Below are 23,971 nucleotides of genomic sequence, written 5' to 3'. Positions count from 1 at the left end.
TTGGGTATGTGGTCTTTGGATGAAAAATGGAGTAACTTTTCTTTGATACTTGAGGCCATCTGGGAAGGTGTGTGTTGAGGGAGGAAACCATTGGTTGCTGAGCTGGCATCAGTGGAGGAATGGTTTGGTTCCTCTAGTGGGACATAGGAGTTTGAACTGAGAAAAAAGTTGGGTAACAATCAGTTTTGTTGTTAGTAGTTATTTAGAAACTTAACAGTGGACACTTCTGAATACATGGAGTCAACCTAGATCGCAGATGATTCAAGGTTAAATAGCCAATGGGAAGACTAAGCCTGGTCCCCTCCAGATACATTCATATATTCATTCAAGTATTGATTGCAGGTCACCTGCTATATGTTGTCAGGTGCTCTTCTAGGTTGCTGGTAGTATAATATGAGCCCTTTTCCTCATATTCAGCAACATCTGTGTCATGTCATGCCATATCACATATGCTTATAAGTGCTAGGTGTTAAAGTGGAATAAGGTTATAGAGAGTGATGAGGCACACAAATTGTCCATGGTAATTAAATTAATAATTGAGTGACATTGAGGTTAAAGTTTTTGGTTTTAGTAATGAATCTTATATTAGTTTCCTGTTGCCACATAACAAATTATCCCTAACAATAAAAATCACCCTAACTTAAAAACAACTAGGAGCCTTCATTTTCTCTCTCTCACAGTTTCTGTGGGACAAGAATGTAGGAATGGCTCTGTGGTTGTGACTTGGGGTGTGTGTTAAGGTGGTTCAGCTCCTTCACTCACAGGCTGGGTGAGAAGTCTCAGCCCTGGGGGCCAGGACAGTTGCGGCTTCCGAGGCATCTCTGTCCCTTGTGATCTCTCTAGTCTAGTGTCTTTAACGTGGTCAGACTTTTTCATCTGCAGCTCAGGGGTCCAAAAATATGTATCCAGGGAGGGTGAGCCAAGCAGAGCTGCATTGCCGTTTCTGACATAGCCTCAGAAGTCACCCTGTATCATTTCTGTTACATTCTACTGGCCAAGGCAGTTACAAGACCCACCCAGACTCCAGAGGAGGAAACATCCTCCTGTCAGTGGAGGACCATTGGCATCAGCTCATAAGAGTAGCATAGGGATGTAATTGGTGTTGTGGTGCCACCTCTGGAAAGTATGTTTTCACAGATATAATAAAGATTTTGTGGGTAAGTGTGTTTTAATTTGTGGATTTGTTTTTGTTTCACAGTGCTGGGCCTTGCACCTGCCGGGCAAGCAACTCTACCACTGAGCTGCATCCCCAGCCATTTGTTTTGTTTTAAATAATATATGGTCCTCATCTGTAAGACCAGAGTTTTGACCAGTTCAGGTGTTCTTTCTCTGAATCTACTAATATCACAGGTGTGGTAGGGAGGGAGTGTGGAGTTGAGCTGCTCAGTTTTGTAGAAATTTCTGGGCACATTACCACAGGGGTCAACTGGGGGCTAGGGAAGGGGCTGCTGTTGTTCACCTTCATTTACCCCTTGTGTACATGTTCTTGCTAATCCGATCTGGTGGGACCATAAAACAAGGGTCTCAGCCAGGAACCAGGCACTGTGGGTATGCTCTGGAGTCAAGGAGGGGAGGAGTCTTACCGAATCCTACTTGTTATTCTTATACTCTTTGGCCTTTGGAAGATTAAGAAGGAAACGAAGGAAGAGAACTCTTTGGTATTATTCCTCTCTGATAGTTAAGCAACTGCTCTCACCGACCCAGAGAGAACTCACCCAGGGGCTTGGATTTGGGCCACTGTCATTAAGTAGCACATAATCTTGTGGGTATTAAAATATGTAAGACAATTGATGAAACACACAGGATCTCTTTGGAAAGATCTCTTTGGATGTCCTCTTATCTCACATAGGAGTGTGGCTGCCCTGCCTCACTGCTGCTTTTGCCCTCTTTGGAGAACTGGAGGCACAAAGGTGGGCTTGAAAGATGGTGGAGGCCAGATGTCTGTCTCACATTTGAGGATGGGAAGCACTGTAGGAGGTGACCAAGGCCAGGGTGGCAGGATGATGCACTCTGAACCAAGTCATTCCTTGGGAAAATTTTGATACAGATACAGCACACAGTTTGATAGGTACTTCTGCTTGAATAGCTTGAGAGAGAGAGAGACTGATTGTGTATGTGTAAAATTTCCCTTAAATTTTTTTTTGTAAAGAAAAAGAATATCCTATAATTCCTCTCATGTAGTAGGTACCAAAAATGTTTTCTGCATCTAGATTCCAGGCAGTTAATCCTATTTTGAAATCTCATTTGAAGTTTCCATCATACCAAGTACATATTCATGTTTTGGGTAAAGACTCTAGGGCCAAAATCACTTCCAGTTTTCCAGCAGGTATCATATTGCTTGATTACTATTTGCTAGGCATGCTGAGATTCACAAGAGACATGGAAGGCTTTGTGCTTTCTGCAAAGGAATCTATAGTTTGGTGGGCAATGCAAAGGCATTTGAATAATAAGAGTATTTATTCATAACTAAACACGGGTTTTTGTCCAGAGAAGGGAGAGAGTGGACCCCAGTGGAGCCCATGGAGGAAGGAGCATTTAAACTGGATTATCTCTTACAAAGTGCTTGTGTGCCATTCTTTTAACACAGTGTTTTCACTGCCATTAGTGCTTATTAAGCATTTGTTGAATTGACGTATTTGAGTAGACAAAAAGAAGAAGGGACTTTTAATTAATTTATTTATTTTGACAACCAGGAATTGAACCCAGGGGTGCCTGACTACTGAGCCACATCTGCAGCCCTTTTAAAAGTTTTCATTTTTTATTTATTTAGGTGCTGGGGATTGAACCCAGGGCCTTGTGCATGCAAGGCAAGCACTGTACCAACTGAGCTATCTCCCCAGCCCTTTGATTTTTTTTTTTTTTGGTGAGACAGGGTCTCACTAAGTTGCTTAGGGCCTCAGCCTCCTGAGTCACTGGAATATAGGCACGTGCCACTGCACCTGGTGAAGAAGAGACATTCTAGTTTGGGTGAGTGAGAACAGCAATAATAAGAACCTAGAAACTGAAATTAGGATGGGGCACTGCAGCAGATTCACTACAAGGTTGAAGAGGTGGTGGGGAACCCAGTGATGGAAGCTGTCACCTACCAACCAATAATTTAGACCCACTAGAGTCCCTGCAGGTCTTTAAACAAAAGGACACATTAATATACTGGATGCCCCAAATTGGGATAATGGGGGAGGTGAATGGAGAGACATCGAGGCTGGAGAGGAGCCGAGTGCAGTTGTTGGCATGGAATGTTGTGGTCCTGCAGTTGGCAAAGTCATGCCCTGTCCCACCACCTTGTCAGAAAGGAACACGGTGAACAAGACCAAAAAAAACAATGAATCCAGAGGATGTGGTGACTTGTGAAAGTAACGGAAAGAGTGTGGGAACAGGGACAGAGAGTAAGGCAGGCATTCTTTCAGCAGAAGTCTGTTGCATCTCATAGTATTAGGGACACAGGAAGCTGAGAGAGGACACATTAAATTGGGTGTGAGGGTTGTGAGATATTATGGCAGGATGCATGGGCCCCCATTCTATCATAGATTCTGATGGGGAGTGATGAGGTCAGGATCTATGGGATATCTCTACGGGCCTGAAAATGACCGAGGTGGCAGGCATGGGGCCCTTAAGGCTGTTAGGTGGGTAGAACATTTATGGAGATTGCAGGAGAGCGTCCTTTGTAAGAACTCGGCAATTGAGGGGAAACTTTTGAGAGAAAGGATGTAGGAGGACCACATGGGTGATCTCTGGGTATCTACAGCAAGTGAGCACTGGACGACTACTCTGTTCATTGGTGAAGAAAGGGTAATAACCTGCAGCCCAGTGAGTATGGAAGATAAGGGAAGCCTTGTGGGCCCTGGACACTGCTGCAGCGGCTCAGCCCAAGGGCATTTGTGAAGGTCTAGCAGTGAGAGGACATGAGAACACTGAATAGCTGCATGCGTTGTGCCAGGCACAGCCTTTTGATAATTGGCATGGCTTTTCTTATTAGACCTGGACTTGAATCCTGGCCCTAGCGATGACAAGCTGTGGGTTTGGACAGAATATTCAATTTAAGCTGCAGTTTCTTTATCAATAGAATGGGTCCAGTGACTTCTCTTTTGTACTGGGATAACACATCTGTTGCCACCAGGACTATCCAACATTCTGCACTGAGGCTTGAGCGTGGGGAACTTGAGAAACACTGAATATCTCCGTTTTCTGGGTTCATGACCAGGCTGCTTTGAAGAAGATGTGGTCTAGGACCCCTTGGTGTCCATGTTGAGATTGTTTTGTCCTTGGGATTAGGGAAGATATTACTCCGAATACAAAGTGTGTGTTCAAGTGTGAAATAGGGGAAAATGTCAGGTCAAAGGGAAATTTAAGAATTTGTACTGAGTATTTAAAATGATCCTGTTTGCTATGTTTAAAATTCTAATGGGTTATATTAATTAGGTTTTAGTTGCTGTGACCAAAATACCTGACCAGGACAAATTGGAGGAAAAGTTTAATTTGACTTATGGTTTCAGTCTGTGGATGGTCAGCTCCATTGTTGTGGGCTCAAGGTGAGGCAGAGCATCATGGGGAAGAAGCATGACAGAGTGAAGCAGCTTAGGATGTGGTGGCTGGAAAGCAGAGAGAAGAGGGAAGGGGCTGCAGGGAAGATGCACCCTTCCAGGACATGCCACCAGTGACTCACCGCCTGTAGCCACGCCCTACCTACCTACAAGTACCACCCAGTTAATCCATTCAAAGTAGGAGGAGCTGATTAGGTTACATATAGCCATTTTACCTTGGAATACTCCTGTGTTAACAAGGAGCTTTTGGGGACACCTCATGTCCAAACCATCATAATACTGGTTTATTTTTTATTTTTTTTGTGATGCTGGTAATGAATTTAGGGCCTTGCATATACTAGGCAAGTGCTCTACCACTGAACTACAACCCCCAGCCCTCTAATTCATTTGAATTATTAACTAGCTGCCCTGCAATTACACTAATAAGTACAAAGTGTGTTTAAAGTGAAGAAAAAAAGTCAGGAGCAACAGTTTCCTCCTGTACCAGTTCTGGTGCTGCTTATTGAAAAAGTAGGGCTTCATGCAGGTCCCCATAGTGTATACATATTTAGAACCAAAATCAAACAATATATCTTAAAGCAGTATCAACAGTAACCTCCAGAGAGAAATGTGTTTTCGACAGGAGATGATGGGAATCTGTCACAAACAGGATTATATGGGAGAGCTGTAGCAGGCTTTCATTCAGTGGGTTGCCACTCTGGTAAACAAGTAGGCATCGTGAACACACCCTTTGGAAGGACTTGTATTTCTTCCACTTGACCTTAGGGCTCTCTTTCTCCACCCTATCCCTCTTTAACACAGGTCCTCACTTAGGACACATCTGTATTTTCTTCAGCTGCTGTATGCCTTCAGAGAGCCATGGATGTATTCCTTTTCCTCAGCGCCTGGCTGCTGGGCTTACACTTGTGTGTGTCTGTTGGTGGGGGGGACGGGAGATTGCTTGCTTGCAGATCTGCTTGTACTTTGGTCCCCTAAGAACCAATAAGTCATTAACATAAATTCTGTGCAGAAAACGGGCAGAGCAGAAGGAGCCATTTTCGCAGTGGGAATCATTTTAATACCTACAGTGTTTTCTAAACAGTTATGTAAGAGGACTGAGTGCACGTCGCTCTCCAGAAGTCCCGGTGAGTTTCTGACTGTGATACACTAGTTAAAATTCACCAGAGGGAGTTAATTCTGAAAGCTCTCAGCCAGGGGTTAATGCAGAGGCATCTCTTAGCTGTTTTTATAGTCTCGCCTGCTCTCTTCTGCTCTCTTCCCACTGTAGTCAGGGTTGGGATCCCACACCTCAAATGACACCAGAATGAGCCATGCTAGGAGTTTTAGGATGGACAAGGGGCATAGGCACATTTACCCATTGGAGGGATTACTCTTGGCCTCGAATTTCTTCCGTCTGCTGTCCAATTTGTAATTCAGAATAATTTTCCTGAGTTACACAGAGCACTTATTTTATGTCTAATTTAAAAGATAAATTGAAGTGAGAATAAATTATTATGACAATCTAACCTTTATCCATTTATGAGAAACAATGTCTTGAAATACAAACACCAGTCACCCAATCACACCCCCAATCTGTACCTTTGAGTTCATTCCTAGGCATCACCCTAGTCCCTATTTGTTTACATGTGTCACCTCTGATCCTTCCACCCTGGGCCAAGGATTTTGTGACCTGTGGCCAGTTTTCCCATATGTAAGATGGAGATATCAATAGTTCCCAGCTTATAAAGTGGTGGTGATGGTAGACAGGGAGTTGCAGGTAAAGCCTGACACTGTTGTGTTGAGCCACTTTTACTGCTGTATGGGGCAGCTCTTCCTTAACTTTTTCATATCATGACACATTAAAAATGGACAGTAGTCTAGGCCCACCTGCTCCCCAGGGCAGAGAGAAGAATTAGCAGCTGCTGGGCCAGTGAGGCTCATGGCCACAGGCACAGCTCAGGGTGGGGTGGGGGAGTGCAGCAGCACCGGGAGCCTCTGAACTTAGCAGCTATAAGAGATAATATTCCTGCATTTTGACCAAATGACTTTTATTCCCGTTATGTATTTCTCATTTCAAAAGTGGTTGTGTCTAAACAGCCATGTCAGAATTTCCTTTATGAAACAGAGGACGGACTAGATTCCATAACTTCTGAGTTTAAACCTCATGTACTTTCCACTCTACCAAAAAAATTAAGGATTAGAGCTTTCCAGATACATTATATTAAAATCCTAGAGTAACAGGATTCAGATACTTGCTGTTTCCCCCCCATACACTCACAAGCTGGGAGTTAAATTTTCTCTACTGAAAACTGATAGGTAGATAACTTCAGATGTGACATTTTTCAGCTCAGTAGTGGAATACTGTATCAGTTTTTCTGAGACTTGGAGCACAGTCATAAACTAAGTTGTAACATAAAGAGCTAAATTGCAACATAAAGAACGTCACCTTGCTATAAATAAATACATATATCTGTTTGAATCTTACCTGGCTATGGGGATAAGAAATAGAAAAGGGCTTGCACTGTGTCCACATTTCAGATTGGTTGGACATGAAGCATGTCACAAAAACAGGGGCCAGCTTTCCAGGCCCTCTGCTTGTGGTCTGAGAGCTATAGACTGCAGAGCATGAAGCAGGGCAGGTGACCAAGCTGGTTGGCTTGCCCCCTTTCCATGCTCACATTCTTTTTTCTCTTTTACTCATGGCATCCTGGACTTCTAATATCTATACACAGTTAGGGCAAGGGAAGCTAATAGACATAGAAATAATGCATGAGGCCTTCAATTTCAGTGTTGGAAATACTGAGTGCCAGCTGACTACTTAAGAAAACTGTTAAGAAACACACTGGTCTTCCATTTAGAAGCATGTAGTACCTGCCTGTTCATAAGCTGATGGTATAAATTAAGAGTTTTGAAAACAGCAAGGTCTTCATTTGAAGTGAGGAATGCACAGAGGGAAGGAGACTGCTGTGATAGAAGCCTGTTTCAGATGTTGGTCTGCTCCAATCACTGACGCTCTGAGGGCTTGTCTTTGTTTCGATTTTAAAGGCAGCTACTGTGCATTTCTGGTAAACCACAAGGTAAAGGCTGGTCTCTGAGAAGCAGATGTTTTGCAGGTTTTGAGGCCTTGTGGCTTTCCATAGACAAGTAACAGTACCAGCCACATGAAGCTTTCACTCCCCCCCACCCCCCTCCCTGTGCTCTGGGGCCAAGGGGGTTGTGCATTTGGTAGCTTAGTTGTTCATACATATGGACAGCTGTGGCAGGACTGTGCTCACCACTAGATGTCAAATGTAAAATTTCTGAAAGTATCCTTTTCGACGCCTATGAGACAGTTGAGTGCTCCCAAGGGGCTTGGGTCACAGATTTGGCCATAGACATACTATCTCATATCCTAGATGATGTTTAGAGCCTTGGGAACAGTGGAAATCATATTGAGGAAGTCTAACCCAAAGCTTTGGGGAGACTCAAACATTGAGAGGTTGAGTAGAGAACTAAGGCAGGTGGTATAAGGAAAATCAGGACTGTTTGATGCCAGGGAATCAAGAGATCACTCTGTTATCATGGTTCAGATTGGATCCTTCAGCTTTTACTAGTGCAGTTTTACTCTGACTACCCTAGACCAGGCCCTCTTCATCTCATTGTTGATTTCACTATGTTTCAGAAATTCACTGAACACCAGCTGCCTGGTGCCAAGGGAGGCAAAGTGGCATAAGATATAATTCCTGCCTTTGCAGATTTTATGGACTCTGAATAAATGAAATCTTATGCAAATAAATAAAAGGGAGGGCTTATGGTATTCATTTTAGAGTGTGAAGGATTTGAGCTTAGTTTGAGATGAACTTTGAAGGTACCTGCGTTGTAGTCAGTTGACATTATTGGGTGGACATCTGCCTGGAAAGGCAGGCAGGAACAGTGTCCTGGAGGGGCTGGAATTCAGGGCTTCAGGAATGTAAACACTATCCTACAGAGAGGTCAAAGTGCTATTCTTAGGTAGGAGCTGTGATAAGATAGTGTGGTACTGTTGTTTTGCAAAGTTCCTGGGCAGAGAATTGTAACTGAATAGGGGAGATGGGCTAGGCATGGCACTAGGAAATGGGGATCAAGGCCTGGCCAGGGAACAGCACTAGGATGGACAGAATAGTGGGGCTTTGTGCAGCCTTTCTTAGGAAGAATACCCAAGCCGTTGGTTGAGTTGATGTTGGAGCCCTGGAAAGTGTGTCATTTCAGATAATGGTGCCATGACAGGAAATTGTCACCACAGTTGTCTGCATTTTACAGTGTGGCATGACACATATGGATTTAGGAAGGTGAGTTTGAATTCTGGCTTTACCTCTGAGAAATTAGGTAACCTTGATCTGGTTACTTAACTATCTTATGCCTCACCTTCCTTGTCTATAAAATGAGGTTGATAATAGAACTCCCTTTTTAAATTGGGAGGATTTTGAATTAATACATGAAGCTCGGTGGTATAGAAGGTGCTGAATGACTAGTTGAGTGGAATGATGTTCAGAGAATTACATCATTAATAAATGGAAGAAACAAGATCTTAACTCCGATTTGTCCACTTCTCCAACATTACCTTAATGTTCCAGAATCAGTGTTTCTCACATTTCACTTTCCTTGTCTTGGCCTCTCCTGATGAACCTGTCCCTTGGCATCAAGCCCACATTTGATTGCGTGGTTCTGGGCATTCTATCACCTGATTCGTGCCAGATTATCCACCATGGCTGGGCTCAATGGCACATGCCTGTAATCCCAGCCACTGGGGAGACTGAAACAGAAGGATTTCGAGGCACTAAGCAACTCAGTGAGACCCTGACTCTAAATAAAATACAAAATAGGGCTGTGGGTGTGGCTCAGTTGTTGAGTGCCTCTGAGTTCAATCCCGAGTACAAAAAAAAAAAAGCTTACCCACCTCAACTCCATGTATACTCTGACTCCATAACTCACCTCGATTTGCCACTTCTGTCCTTCAAGGAGGGACCCTCTAGATGCTGTCTCTCCTCAGGGATCTAGCCTATGTCTCCGTGTTTCTCGGTGAAGGCATTTGGGCCACCACAGGCCACTTCAGGCCCCCTCCCCTTGCTACTCTGATCAGCTGCTCATTACTTTATGCTTGTTGGCCTGGATAAACTTCACATATCACAGGAATTCCTAAAAAAGAATCCATTTAATAACGGTCCATGGTATTTTTATTATTTTTAAACCCACCCTCATGCTAGGTGCTCAACAAATTCTTTTTTTTATTGTTTTTTATTTTTATTTTTTAGCTTTAGGTGGACACAGTATCTTTATTTTATTTTTATATGGTGCTGAGGATTGAACCCCGTGCCTCACGCATGTCAGGCGAGCGTGCTACCACTTGAGCCATATCCCCAGCCCTGTTGTTTGTTTGTTTTGAGAGAGAGAGAGAGAGAGAGAGAGAGAGAGAGTGTTTTTTTAATATTTATTCATTTTTTTAGATTTCGGCGGATACAACATCTCTGTTTTTATGTGATGCTGAGGATCGAACCCGGGCCGCACGCATGCCAGGCAAGCGCGCTACCACTTGAGCCACATCCCCAGCCCTGTTGTTTGTTTTTTAAAAAATATTTTTATTTTTAAATTGTAGTTGGACACAATATCTTTATTTATTAATTTTTATGTGTGCCTAGGATCGTACCCAGAGCCTTGCATGTGCTAAGTGAGTGCTCTACCACTGAGCCACAATCCCTGCCCTTTAAATTGTTTTATTAACCTTTGTTTTGTTTTTATGTGGTCCTAAGGATCAAACCAAGTACCTCACACTCTACACTGAGCTACAACCCCAGCCCCAACAAATTCTTAAAGAATGGATGAAGAAGCAGGAATTGTGATGACAGTAGTTCAAGTCCTCATCTCACACCTGGATTTATATCACTAGTCTCTTAATCTAGACTGTTCCTAATCCAGATTTAGGACACTGCCACTGGAGTGCTTCTTATCCATTCTCTTCAGGGAAAGCTTGTGCTTCAACATTTCTGACAGTTAGGACCACAGCTCTAAATGGCTGCCTGCATCCCGATCCTCCCTGCCTTTGGGTCTTATCTGCGGGCTCTCTGTTCTGCACTCCTCGTCCTTGCAGTTCCTAGAGTGTTCTGTGTGCCCTTCCTGGCTGATTAAGAGCCCTGCTGGAGCCCACCTGGCAAGCTCAAGCTCTTCCTTGTCACTTCCTCTAAAACATCCGCAAGCAGAATAAGGTGCTGCCTCCTTCTCGCAGCTCCACCCACCACCATATTGTTCCTGGTCTGCTTTCCTTGTAGGCCCAAATCTGGAGGCTTCTTGAGGGCAGGGCCATCTTTTTCTTGCCTCATCTCCCTGGAGATGCTGTATGCACAAGGCCGGGAATGCCTGTTGATCATATGAATAATACTTCCATCTAGTCCTCTTAAGAGGACAGCGTGCGTCTTTCTGGTTCCTTGACAGATATTTCCTTCGAACTATATGAACTTTATTGAAAATTGACAATGATGAGTCATATCTTGGCAAAGAAAACGCAAAGCCTCGGGGACTGGAGTAGGGGGTTGCTAATGGGTCTTACAGGTGAAATCCAGCTCTTCCCTGAGTCTGCCCGGCAGGTCTCAAACACCGGGAGTGGGAGGGCCTCTTTCCTCGGTGGACAGGTGATTTATTGGCTGGGAAGCTTCCGTGGTGATTTAGTTGTGGAAGGGCGCCTTTCGAAGTGTAGGCCAATGCCTGGCCCCGGAGGGGAGCGGCCGCCCACAACCGCCGGCCGGAAGGGGATGCGGGGGTCGTGGAGGCCGGCCCACGCCTGGCAGCCAAGGCTCTGTGGGCGTGCGGCCCGGGCGCTGCCGACCCGGTGCTCCCCGAGCGAGGGCTGGAGACCCAGCGGCCTGGGAAGGGCCCCAGCCCCACGGTCGCCGGGTCCCCGTGCTCTCCGCGGTCGGAGGAAGTTTCTGTGCTTTGCTGCCTTGGCGCTCTGCTGCTCGGAAGGAGGACACTGAGATACCGCGCGCCGCCTGGAGGCTCTGGCTGCCCAGCGGGGGTCGGGCCGGGGGGGGGGGGGGGGGGCGGGGCCGGGGCCAGAGCGCGGGCCCGGCGGGCGGCTCGGCGATCCAGGCCGCCTTTTGCAGCCGCCCGCGGCCGCGCCGGGCTCTGCGCGCCGCGCTCCAGCCTCCTCCCCCGGTGGTGGTGGCGGCGGCGGCAGCGGCCCCAGCCCTGCGCCCCCCGCGCCCCGCGCCGCGCGGCCCCGCCGCGGTCACACGCCGAGCAGCCCGCGGCCGCCTCCGCCCTGCGCTTTGTGGAGCCGCGCCGAGTGACAGGCAGCGGCCCCTCGCCGCCCCCGGCCCGTGCGCTTACCTGTGGCTGCCGGGGTCGGCCGCGCGGGACCGGCCCGGAGCCCTGAGGTGGGGGCCGGGGCGGGAGGGACTGCTCGGGAGGAATGGGACAAAGTGAAAGTCTCCCGGCCGGGCTCAGGGACGGGTCTGAGACTGCTGCGAAAATGGAGGGGGGTGGTGAGGGGCGTCTGGAGGAAGGAAGGGGTGCTGCGATTCTTTATTTGGAGTGGCTTTTAATGTCGGAGATGGCGGGGCAGGCCGCCTGGGCTTCGGGCTCCCAGCCGGCTTCCGCGATGTCGGTGCCTTCCTGGTGAATTCCTGGATTAAGGAACCGGGCCTTTCAACCACCTAGGGTGCCCTTCTGGAAGAGTCACCAGGTTTGGTTCCGTTTCCCTTCTGCCCAACACTTCTAGGAAGCTTCGTTCTCGAGCAGAAAGCAGTTGTGGTGTTTTATTGAAACGTGGGCATATTTGTTGTTTAGACCTTCGTGGGCCAGACTACGTCTGGTAGCATGGGGGACAATCTTAGCTATATAGAGAGTATGTCTTTCTCTTAAATGTGCTGCCCGGGTTGGGGTTTCGATGGGGGCTGCCCGAGGCCCGCGCTCACGGGTGGGTCCCAGCTGTGTTGCCGAAATATTCTTCCAGCCTAGTCAATATTCCCTAGCTGAGACTTTTTTGTGGTGGTTATTCTGCTGATTGCAGATATCTTTGCTTTGCTGACATCCTGTTTTGGGTTTTTTTTTTTTTTTTGGATTTTACATCCCATTTATTTCTTTTTATCACAGAAGCGCTTCGTTAAGGGACTCAGGCAGTACGGCAAGAACTTCTTCAGAATTAGAAAGGAGCTGCTTCCCAATAAGGAAACAGTGAGTACAATCGGACTTTATGTAACTTGATTTTTTTCCCTCTTTGCTCCTGCTGCTTCTCTGCATTTGATCTTAGGAAATGGTTTCCTTTAACCCTGTGCGGTGCTCAGACTCAGGCTGTCATCTAGAATTGTATTGGTCCCACTTCCTTTTAATATTAGCTTGTGAATTTAGATGGTAAGGTGACATATTTATGTTCATCACCCTTAAGAACTGTATTGTAACTGCAGCAACAGAAAAGCCTTTGGGAGCAGAGGGTGAATTGGAGGAGGGATTGTGGCATGTTACCACACCTAATGTTAACCACAGTGGCTGGGATAGGAAATGCCATTTATCACTAGTTTGGATTTGGTAATTGGCAAAGTTCATCAACCAAGCCAGACAAGAGAATTAAGGGGTTTGTGATTCCCTGTAATTTGAATTCTGTTAGGATCCCCCCCTTCTTATAAAGTTGCTCTTTTGAAGAGTAGTTTTTAACTCTTAATATTCTTAGCCCTAAAAGTATGCACTTTTCATTGGACTAATGCAAAGGGTTTTTATAAGTTTTTAAGGGGAGCTTTTTAAAAAATTCCTTTGGTATTTCACAAAGCTGGGGATCATATCTGACAATACTCCTGATAAGCTTGGGGTAGGAGATTTTGCTAAGAAAACTTCAGAATGAAATTGTACGAAGGTAATGCTGGAAGGAATTCAGTTTCATTAGCCTGTAATTGCAACCCTCCTGAATATAAGTGGTGTTGAGAAGGGAGAGTGGACTTCTGGCTAGGTCAGAGAATAGGGTCTATTGAGGAAGGAACAGGACCAGCCACTTTCCCATTTCCTATTCCTTCCCAATTGGACCCAATAACTGGAAGTATTCTTCAGGACTTTTTTTGGGATTGGGGGTAGGGTTGGACAGAGGGGAGTTGATATTTAATCTGCATATACACTGGGCTGTTTTTTAATAAGTGGAAGATAGAGGAAGAATATCCATTATAAAGTGGGTAGTAGAATTTTTGTTGGTCTGCTTTTGTTGTCTATTGGTATCCTTTAGCAATTTCTCTTACTCAATTTTGTTTCTTTCTTTCTGTTTCCTTTTTTTTTTTTTTTTAAGAACTCTTTCTGGATACTTCACTATACAGTACCTTGATGACCTCATGATGATGCATAATGGGAAAGAAAGGTTCTGAGATTTTAAGCACAGCCTACTACAATTGATGGCTATATCAATTAGATTAAGCTTTTATTTATATTTTTGTGCGTCTACATATGCTGGGATGGATCATTGAGAATGGTTGGGAGAGAGAAAACCATTTATTTTATAAGTATTAAAATGTATTATGGAACCAATCTCTGTGATCAACTTATTTTTTCTTTTTCCAAAACAGATTGGAAAGAGTTAATTACTGTGAGACAGTGAAATAAAGTTTTCTGGGGATTTTAGTTGTTTGTGCTTCATACATACTTTTAAAGTGGCTTGAGTTAAGTGTAGGAGTTTTGGTTTGGCTGAGTGAAAAGGAGTCCATGCGAGTAAATTTGTCCAGAAGTTGTGAACAGCCAGCTTGTCCCCTCTCAAGTCAAGTTTTATATATCCCTATGCTCTGCTTAAAGTTGTAAACCATGAAGAATTTTACACAAGAAATTTCTTGAAAATCGTTTTTATCTTTCTGGTTTAAAAAGTACTTAGAGTGGCACAATTAACATTAAGTCAAAAGTCTACCGTCTATCATTAAGAAAACACCAGACAGGCTGGGGTTGTGGCTCACTGGGTAGAGCACGCACTTAACACACGTGAGGTCCTGGATTCAATCCTCAGCACCACATAAAAAGAAATAAATAAGTAAAATAAAGGTACTGTGTCCAATTACAACTAAAAAATAAAATATTAAAAAAAAAAAGCCAGACAGTTTTATCTAGCATTTTATCTCTGTGGTGGAAACAGACCTGACTAACCTTTAACCTAGGTAAGGCTCTTCTGATCTGTTTTTCTAATTAGAAATTATAAAGTTAACTTCTTAATCTGTCTTCTCACTCTTGGGTGTCCCTCTTCATTGATGACACCCAACTCAGCCATCAGCCTTTTCTTGTTCTAGCTGCTCTTGGTACACCAGCCTTGTGAGCTGCCTCTTTGGTTGTCTTTCCTGAGACCTTTCCCCATTACTCACTGGTGGTGACTGATCCCTTCCCTTCTGGCCCCTTCCTCTTACTCAGGGGGCATCATCAGTGGAGTAAATGGGAGAGTGGTTTGCAGAAATGGAAGGTTTACTGTGGCTGATGTGCTAGGCATTCAGTGTCCTGCTCTCTTTGGACTACAAGGGAGGAGTTTGGTAGTAGGGGAAGTCTGTAAGTATAGTTAGTAATCAGCTGGGAGAGGCACTCATCTTCTATTTCCTTACTTATCAGTGTAGCCAGGCTAATCATTCACAGCCCTCAGGGAGGGGAGGTCAAAGGTGGTTTTCATTTTTGCTTTAGAAGATGAGGAAAAATCAGAAGATACCAGTGTTCTTGGTTCAAAATTTCCTTTGTAGAATTTTTATGGTCTTGCTCTTTTTTTATAGTAAATCCCTTTAATCTAGGTACTTCCCACATTCACCTCTGTCTACCAGAATTATTAACTCATTTCTTTGCTATTCTCAAGTGACTTGAAACTTCAGAAGGGCATCAGCATCCAAAAGAACATGCCTGTTCTGGCATGGAGCAGGGCCAGCAGCCCTGTGTGCTATTCTTGGCTTTACCAGAAAATATAGTACTTGATGAACTCTTTGAACTGTGCAGTCTGCTTGGAGCAGGGCAGTGGGAAGTTCAGGTCACATCCCGACAAGGACAAATTATTTTATCTGAAATTGTAGTTCTGTACATGAGAATTTTATAGGTGCTACCATCTTTATCAAAATGTTTACACACCTTTAGCGTTTGCTGTGCCTGAGAACAAAGTGATGGTTCTTGCCTCCTCTGCCAGTGACTTCTTGTGAGCCTCAGCAAGATTATTCAACCTCTCTGTCCTTGAATTTTTGTATGTATAAAAGGAAGTGATAATTCTTACTCCTTAGAATTGTCTGGAGAATTTAAGTGAGATAATGTCTGTAAAAAAAAGCATAAGAACAATTGAAAGCAATTGTTCTTCCATGTTGGGTCTGAATAAGAAAAACAGCTACTTGTTTTCCTTAATCTGTTCTGCCAAACCCTTTCAATTGAAAAGCTGGGAGGAGTGGAGAGGGCCCTCCTTAGTTTAGGAACATTCCTCCTCACCCTTGAAGCTGGGTTGAAGGGACTGGGTTTCTGCCAGTTCATCTTATACAGTTAGGTCAGAGGAGGGATCCTGGTGGGCAAGGCCGTAAACAGTTTCCTAGCTCTTTTTTTTTTTTTTTTTTTAAAGAGAGAGGAGAGAGAGAGAGAGAATTTTTAATGTTTATTTTTTTTTTAGTTCTCGGCGTTCACAACATCTTTGTTGGTATGTGGTGCTGTGGATCGAACCCGGGCCGCACGCATGCCAGGCGAGCACGCTACCGCTTGAGCCACATCCCCAGCCCAGTTTCCTAGCTCTTTTGGTTTCTGGTGTTTATTATACAGATACTATATCTGACTTTTCTCTGAATGTTGCTATGCCCTGAAGTGGGAATAGTGGCCACAGTTGCGGAAAACCAACTGTTTGTGGAGGTTTAGTTGGATGGGTATTGCATGTTAACCTCATGGTACCCAAGGGAATGCTGCAGTTGAGGTCTTTTAGTATCATGGTTATACAGATACTCTGTAGTTTATTCTACACAGCTGTTTCTTCCTCTCTATGGCCCTTTGTTTCCCTTTCATATGCTTATAAAATGTTTAATTAGTAGCAGAATGTGGTAAGGAGCCAGCTGAACATCTCAGGTCCACCTTGGTAGCATAATTCTCCCTCAAGGCACCTTTTGCCCTAAACCACATCTCAGTTTTGGGTGTGAGTATATTTGTTTAAATCACAGTGAGTATTCTCTCACTGGCCTTCTAATATGACACTGGAGAATCAGGCTCCTGGATTCTGCTTTGAGCACTGCTGCTTTTTTGTTGGGTAGATGAGTTACATGGCCTTTGATGTTAAGATAAAACCTGAAAACATAGAAGGTTTGATAGGGTCAGATCTTAAACCTAGAGGGTAATATTATGAATAATAAAAAATCATGGATGATCCAAAAATACACACACACACACACACACACACACACACACACGTGTACTTTTTTTTTTTTTTTTTCCTTTTAGCATTTATTGCCATTTTCTGCAAAACTATCAGTATTTCTCAGGACTTCTCTTACTCTTGAGAACGGGTCTCTCTTTGTCTGGCACCTAGGTTAGATGATGACCTTTGTCTACAGCGCTGTGTGCCGTTTTCAGCATTGGGGTGTAGTTGGGAGCACCTCTCTTCAGTGCTGTTATTCTTGTCTCAGATGCAGTGAACACCAGTGCAGTGAACAGTTTGATCTGCCCACTTGGCAGGGGAGAGGTGCCCTAAACTGCTAGCTTCCTGAGGGGAAGAAAGGCTTGAAGTGTGCGCCTTGGCTCGCCTCTTTATTTCTGAGCACTTAGCCCAGTAGCGATTAAGTTTAGGTTTTGTAAGCTCAGTTGATGACAGTTGATATTTACTAGAAATTCATTTTCATTCACTTTCCATTTTCAGAACTAAACATTTTATATCTTTATTTTTTTTTTGTGAGAGAGGAGAGAGAGAATTTTTAATATTTATTTTTTAATTGGCGGACACAACATCTTTGTTGGTATGTGGTGCTGAGGATCGAACCCGGGCCTCACGCATGCCAGGCTAGTGCACTACCGCTTGAGCCGTTTGTTTATTTCTAAAGTTTAGGATAAGTGCTTTAATGGGTGGAATGTCCCCCTGCCCTGCAGGGAGCTGGCATTGCAGGAGGAAGGTGGACCTCTTACATGTCTTGCAGTGCTTGGAAGAATGTCAGGGCCTTGTTGGGTTCCTGAAGGGCTAGTTTCAGAACAAGAATTTTTTTTTTTTTTTTTTTTTTTAAAAGAGAGAGAGGAGAGAGGGAGAGAGAGAGAGAATTTTTAATATTTATTTTTTAGTCCTCGGCGGACACAACATCTTTGTTGGTATGTGATGCTGAGGATCGAACCCGGGCCGCACGCATGCCAGGTGAGCGCGCTACTGCTTGAGCCACATCCCCAGCCCAGAACAAGATGTTGAAAGTGGACTTTGATGGTGGTGCTCATTTTTGATGGGCTTCTGTTTGGGAGGGTGAAGGAAAAGCAACTGTGCGGCCATAGGAAGTATCATGAGCAAGAGCACAGAGGCAGGAAATTGTAAAACATGCCCAGCAGGGACAGCACATGTGCAGAGGAGATTATATAAACAGATTCAGGAGAACCTGGGCCAAAATTTTGGCTTGGAGGTAGAGTTTGGGGGACCTTGAACAACCTCCAAAGAGTGGAAGCAGGACCCATTTCTGAAGGCTTTTTGAGAAGAGATGTGAGGGCAACACCACTGAGCTGTGGAGCCAGGACAGGATGAGCAACATCTACGCAAAAGGACGGAGGCGGGGCTCAGTAATGATTCAGATATAGAAGAAGGCATGAAAATGGTGACTTGAAAATTGACTTCTGGGAATAGAAGTCTACTTTTTATCTTGATTTTTCCCTAATGAAAGCCCAGTGAAGGGACAGTTGGTTTTGATGTTTTTATTAACTTTGGGTCATGGGATGAAAAGTTTTACAGATTTAGATTTTGAATTTGAGAAATAACATGAAAACCAACCATCTTTCTCAGCCATATTTCTGTGAGTTGAATTCTATTAAATATGTGCATAACTACTGGATATTAATTGTTCTTTTCTCCAGGCAAAAATGTCATTTACACAGAGCATATTTCCCCAACAAAGAATAAATACTGTTGAGAAAGGGCTTTAAGACCAAGTAATCAAGATTCTGTTAATCTTGAGAGGTTAAAAATGATTCTAGCATTTATTGTGAGTTTACAGCATAAAATTTATTTAATTTCAGATTATAACCTTAGATAAACAAGTTTCCAGCCTCATTAATGCTTAATTTAATGTTACATAACAAAGTATGGAAGAAGTTGACACTATTGAGAACTGGCACAAGTGTTACAGCTGCTTAACAATGCTTTAGAAGATCTCTGGTTTTAAATCTCCTGCCTCTAGTACAGCTGAAAATCTTAGCTGCCCCCAGTGAGGTACTCAGGGCTGTATTATCACCATCACCTGGGAGCTTGTGAAAATTGCAGACTCTCAGGCCCTTTGTCCATGGCCATTGAGCCAGAATCTGCATTTTAATAAGCTCCCCAGGTGATTCAAATCTACTGTAAAAGTAAGGGGGCAGCTGCTGTTTACAGTGTTGCAGACTTCCAGTATGCAGACTAATCCGCTATGGCACATTCATTCTTTTAAGTTGTAAATTGTATCACTGTTAGGGGTTGGTTTTTTTGATTTTTTTTGTTTTTCAAATTATTACAAAGTATCTCAAATATATCTGGGCTTATTTCCGTTCTCCATAATAGAATTTCTTTAAGGCTTTTTTTCTTTTTCTCTTTGTGCTGCTAAGAATGGGCCTTGCATATGCAGGTGCTCTACCACTGAGCTACATTCCCAGCCCTAGAATTTAATGGAGTTATTTTCCCATCTCTACTCCATTTCCCCCTAGAAACACAGTTGAACTCCTGTCTTATTTCATATAAAAACCCTGGCACTTCTCAGTACTCTGTAGCATGAAGACAGCGTGTTAGACCATGTCAGACCTTACTTCAGTTTCCAACAAAACTTTTTATTGGAAAGGATGATGTTCTCTTATTAATTAATAAGAAGCTTTCGTGTGCTTTAATTCTAAAGTATTTTAAGGTGTTGCTTTCTTTTGCTGCCACCCCTTCCATGTGAGAAGAAATGTAAGCACTTTGAGGGTTTAACAAGATGAGTAGAAGGAGAGACTTGTGTGCCATACTGTCTCGTAATAACTGATTCTACCTAAATGTAAAGAGTTGGAATTTTCCACTAAAGGCAAACGTGATTACCAGTAGAAACAGGCACTGCATTTTGGCAGCAAGTACTGTGATCTTACAGAAATTGCAGTGCTGAGGGACACAGGCTTGAATGTATTAATTCTGATAGTCTAAGCTGTATGGATACTTTGGGTGGGGGTCGAGTCTTAACTAAGGTGATCCAAGAGAGGTGACTTATATAAGTGAACCGATTAAATAGTTTGTGTATGAGAAACTCCTGGTGCTGATGTTGGAAAGAAGAGGAGATACTAAAATGTTTTGTGGTTTTGTAAACCAAGGGCTTTGGATATTCTGTGTCAGGGTCGTAGATATGCACTGGCTTCATCCTACATATGAGGACTAGTGGAAATGGCATGTGGGCATGTAATTACGTGAAATTTATTGCTTGTGGCAATTGCACCCATATGAAGAATGCCTTGGATTTTTAAGGTGCTGTTGAACAGCATATGTACAAGGTTAATTGAAAAGCAAGGGGGAAAGAAATTTCTTGTTATTTGTTGTTGGTATTTCTTACTATTTGCCTGGATCTTGTTTACCTGGATGACTTTTAGGTGGATGTTTGTGGCTTTGTTGTGTGTGTGTGTGTGTGTGTGTGTGTGTGTGTGTGTGTGTGTGTGTTGTGTGTGTATGTGTGTTTTAAGCCTTATAAGAACTGTGAACACATATTGACTTTGAAAACTGAGTTTGCAAACTAAGTTTGGAAAAAAAAATCTGTCTTAGAAAACTCTTTAATATTGAGTTTTAAAATATATTTGAAATGATTATCCCCTGAATAATTGTTTCATTTTAATCTCATTTGAAGTTATGTCCTTGATAATACTTAGGAGACTGGAGTAAAAATTATTGTTTTGAGAAGTAAAGTAAAACTTGAACCTCAGTCTGAAAACATCCCCTCCACCTCAAATTAAACATTTTCCCATTGTATACAGTTTGAAAACTATTAATTGAAAAGCAAGGGGGAAAGAAATTTCTTGAAACACCAGAAATCCTTTAAGCTAAGTTTTGTTTTTTGTGGTTGTTTTAAGGTGTTTGATTTCCTTTTGTGTTTGTGTAGGGGAGGGGCAGTGCTGGGGAGGTAACCTAGGGCCTTGTACATGCCAAACAAGTGCCCTACCACTGAGCTACATCCCCACCCCCAAGTAAGTTTTACTACTAACAGCTCTTGTTATTTTCTTTTTCCCACTTTGGAAATTTGAATCTTTGTTTTGTGCAACTGTCTTTAAATCATCTTCTGAATCCTCTCAGTTGTGGCATCCTGATGCCCAGCATCTAACTATTGAGGTGTTTGCACCTTAACAGTAGGCAGAGTTGGGAGTTTAGGGGGAGCTTTTTTGATAACCCCAGACTTGTGCCAATTAGGATAGGCATGAGTAAGAGAGTGCGGTCTCTCATGGAGCTCACAGCTAGGAAAGGGGCCAGCTGGGCTGGGTGCTTCTCTGGAAGGTTCTTAGTCACCTCATTTACAGAAGTCTTGCTGGGGCTGCACAGTTTTGAAAGTCTTATGCACCCTTATGCGGGCCACTTGACTGTTTACACAGAGGGCCAGCTTATCTCTTCAATTTGTTCTGCCCTTTACCTATTAATTTTTATCTTGGACTTGACTCTGCTTCCTCTTGTCCAGTCATTTCTATTCACACAGATGCATATACGTAACTAAGTAGAGCACAAGGCTTTCTGGGTAGGAACTGCATTTTTATGCCTCTGTGTTACTTTTAGTGTTCTATAATAGGCCCTTACTTAATATTTGTTAAAAATGAACTATGTGTTGTGGAAAGAGAAAAAATGAAATATGTGTGTATTCACACTTGATACTAATGGTTTAGGAGTACATCATAACCACAGAGATATAATAATCAGTCCTAAGATAAAACTAACTCCTAGTGTTTAAGGAAATGATTTCCTCATCCTTGGCTCACTGTGTTGGTTTGCAGGGCTATATCATGGTTTTGTTTGTTTGTTTGTTTAGTTGTTGATGGGCCTTTATTAAACTTATTTACTTTTACTTATTTATTTCTTTTTTGGTGGTGGTGCTGGGGATTGAACCCAGGACTTTGTGTATACAAGGCAAGCACTCGACCTGCTGAGTTATATTCCCAGCCCCTGAATTTATTTACTTATATGTGATGCTGAGAATTGAACCCAGTGCCTCACACCTGCTAGGCAAGGGCTCTACCACTGAGCCACAACTCCAGGCCTGATATAATCATTTTTAAGACCAATGAAAGGACTTTGACTTTATGTAATAGACAGAAAATCCTTTTTTTTTTTTTTTTTTTTTTTTTTTTTTTTAATATTTTATTTCTTAGTTCTGGGAGGACACAACATCTTTGTGTGTATGTGGTGCTGAGGATCGAACCCGGGCAGCACGCATGCCAGGCGAGCGCGCTACCGCTTGAGCCACATCCTCAGCCCCGACAGAAAATCCTTGTTAAACTCAAGTGTCCTAAGATGCTAAGACTAGAACTTGGGGTTTCACTCTGCCATGCTGGGCCTTCCTATTCTGTGCCATACTCTGTCTCATAATAACTGATTCCACTTAAGGGTAAAGAGTTGAAATTGTCAGCTCTACTTCTGCATAGCGGTTCTGTGTTGTAGATTATTTAAAGATTAAAACCTGTTTATTTTTCTTAGCAGTTTTATTGAGCCGATCAAGAATAAAATATTGTCTTTAATGGCTTGAGATCAAAACAATAATTAGAGAGAGAAGGGAAGGGGGAGAAGCTCAGGGTTGCCAGATCTCTGCAGCTTTGTAAGCTTCCTATGACTGTTTATGGATTTTTTTTTCTTTCAGTCTGTTAGTGAGTCACCATCATATGCCATTCTATTATCTTGAGAACAGTCTCTGGAATGTTTTCTCCTGTGTCTTTTCTGTGTGAGTGTAACATCATTGAGGGTGTTCTGAACAGTCTTAAGGTGAGGATTTTCTTTATTGAGGCTTTGGCAGCGGCTGTACATGCCTCTTTGTCCTTGTATATGAGTTCGATTTGTTTTTTAGTTTGGCGAGATATGGTGACTTTCATGTGTTTGATTATTTCAGCTGGCTGGAGCAAGATATATCCAGTGCCTTTGGGATTTGGTGATTATTGATCTAGGCACATCCCCTTGAAGATCAGAACTTGGTTCTCCTTCTCACAAATGCTGTTTTGGAAATGTTCTAATGAGACACATGGAACCAGGTCAGAGGTTTGCTGGCCTTAAGTTATCAAGGGAGGTGCTATGGTTTTAAAGAATCTGGAATTTATGGAGCAATGAGAAGATTGTGGCTGGTTTCACAAAACGAAGCAGAGAGTCAGTGAACTAACTGGGTGCTTTCTGCAGAATGTGGGGTTTAAATAACATCTTTAGTACACCTCTAAAAACTCAATACATCTAAGTATATTAATTTGATGGCATAAAACAACAAAGATTTTGATTATATATCATGATTTTTGTAGATCAGGAATTTGGCCAGACTCATCTGGCCTTTGTTTTCATATTGCCAGATGGGTTGGTCTGAAGGTCCAAGATGGCTTCCCTCCCATCTGCCACTTGGTGGGCATGGGTGGGAAGCTGTACTCTTTCTGTGCTGTTGACTCGAGTACCTACATTTTGCTTAACAAAAACCAAAGCTCTTATTTTATTTGGCCATGTAAACCTTCCAGATGACTCAGGAGAAAAGTTCATGTAACTCTCTGGACCATTTCTTGTCCACCAGATATCAGGCGGAGCGATACATCTAAAGGATGTAAAGCTGCTTTCTGTGCTCATTCTGTATTTGTATTAAGATTACATGTTCAGGGGGCTGGGGCTGTAGCCCACTGGCAGAGCACTTACCCAGCACATGTTGAGGCACTGTGTTTGATCCTTAGCACCATATAAAAATAAAAACAAAATAAAGGCATTCTGTCAGTCTATGACTTTAAAAAAATAATAATAATTTTTTAAAAAAGAGATTACGAGTTTACAAATAGGGATATGGACCCATTTGTCCAGAGTATTTTTGTTAGATTTAAATTCCACTGTACTATTTTCTTCTGTATAATACTGTGTTCTCTTTACTATTTACTCTGCTTTTAATATTTGGTAAGTCATGCTTATTTGTTATGAAAGTTTTCTAGAAATCAGTGAGCTAGAATGTTTGGATACTGTGAATGTAAGAAGCTTGTAGTTTGTTCTTTATACTGGTCAGTTATCAGACGCTGCCTGTGCTTGTGGAGCATGGGTGAGAAGATAGAGGGATGGTTATGTTCCTTGAGGATCTCTGGCTGTTTAATTGCCACAGTGCAAGTTGGAGTGAAAC

The 23,971-nt window shown here is 43.1% G+C and overlaps 1 protein-coding gene across 8 annotated transcripts in view; it reads left to right on the top strand.

Moving 5' to 3' along the window:
• Rere (arginine-glutamic acid dipeptide repeats) overlaps window positions 1–23,971 on the top strand; it is a 407,183-nt gene that overhangs the window by 330,913 nt on the left and 52,299 nt on the right. For 6 of the 8 annotated variants that reach the window (XM_078025199.1, XM_078025198.1, XM_078025196.1 and 3 more), the window contains one exon: window positions 12,624–12,704. The exons of 1 other annotated variant lie outside the window; for it this stretch is intronic. In XM_078025199.1, coding sequence (XP_077881325.1) covers window positions 12,624–12,704 — 81 coding nt within the window. Of the gene's footprint in view, window positions 1–11,863; window positions 11,906–12,623; window positions 12,705–23,971 lie in introns of those variants that run through there. One more of the 8 variants, XM_078025200.1, reaches the window with a different exon arrangement.

This window comes from Ictidomys tridecemlineatus, chromosome 11 (genome assembly GCF_052094955.1).
Source record: "Ictidomys tridecemlineatus isolate mIctTri1 chromosome 11, mIctTri1.hap1, whole genome shotgun sequence".
Taxonomy (NCBI): Eukaryota; Metazoa; Chordata; class Mammalia; order Rodentia; family Sciuridae; genus Ictidomys; species Ictidomys tridecemlineatus.
This window is presented reverse-complemented; position numbering and strand designations above follow the sequence as displayed.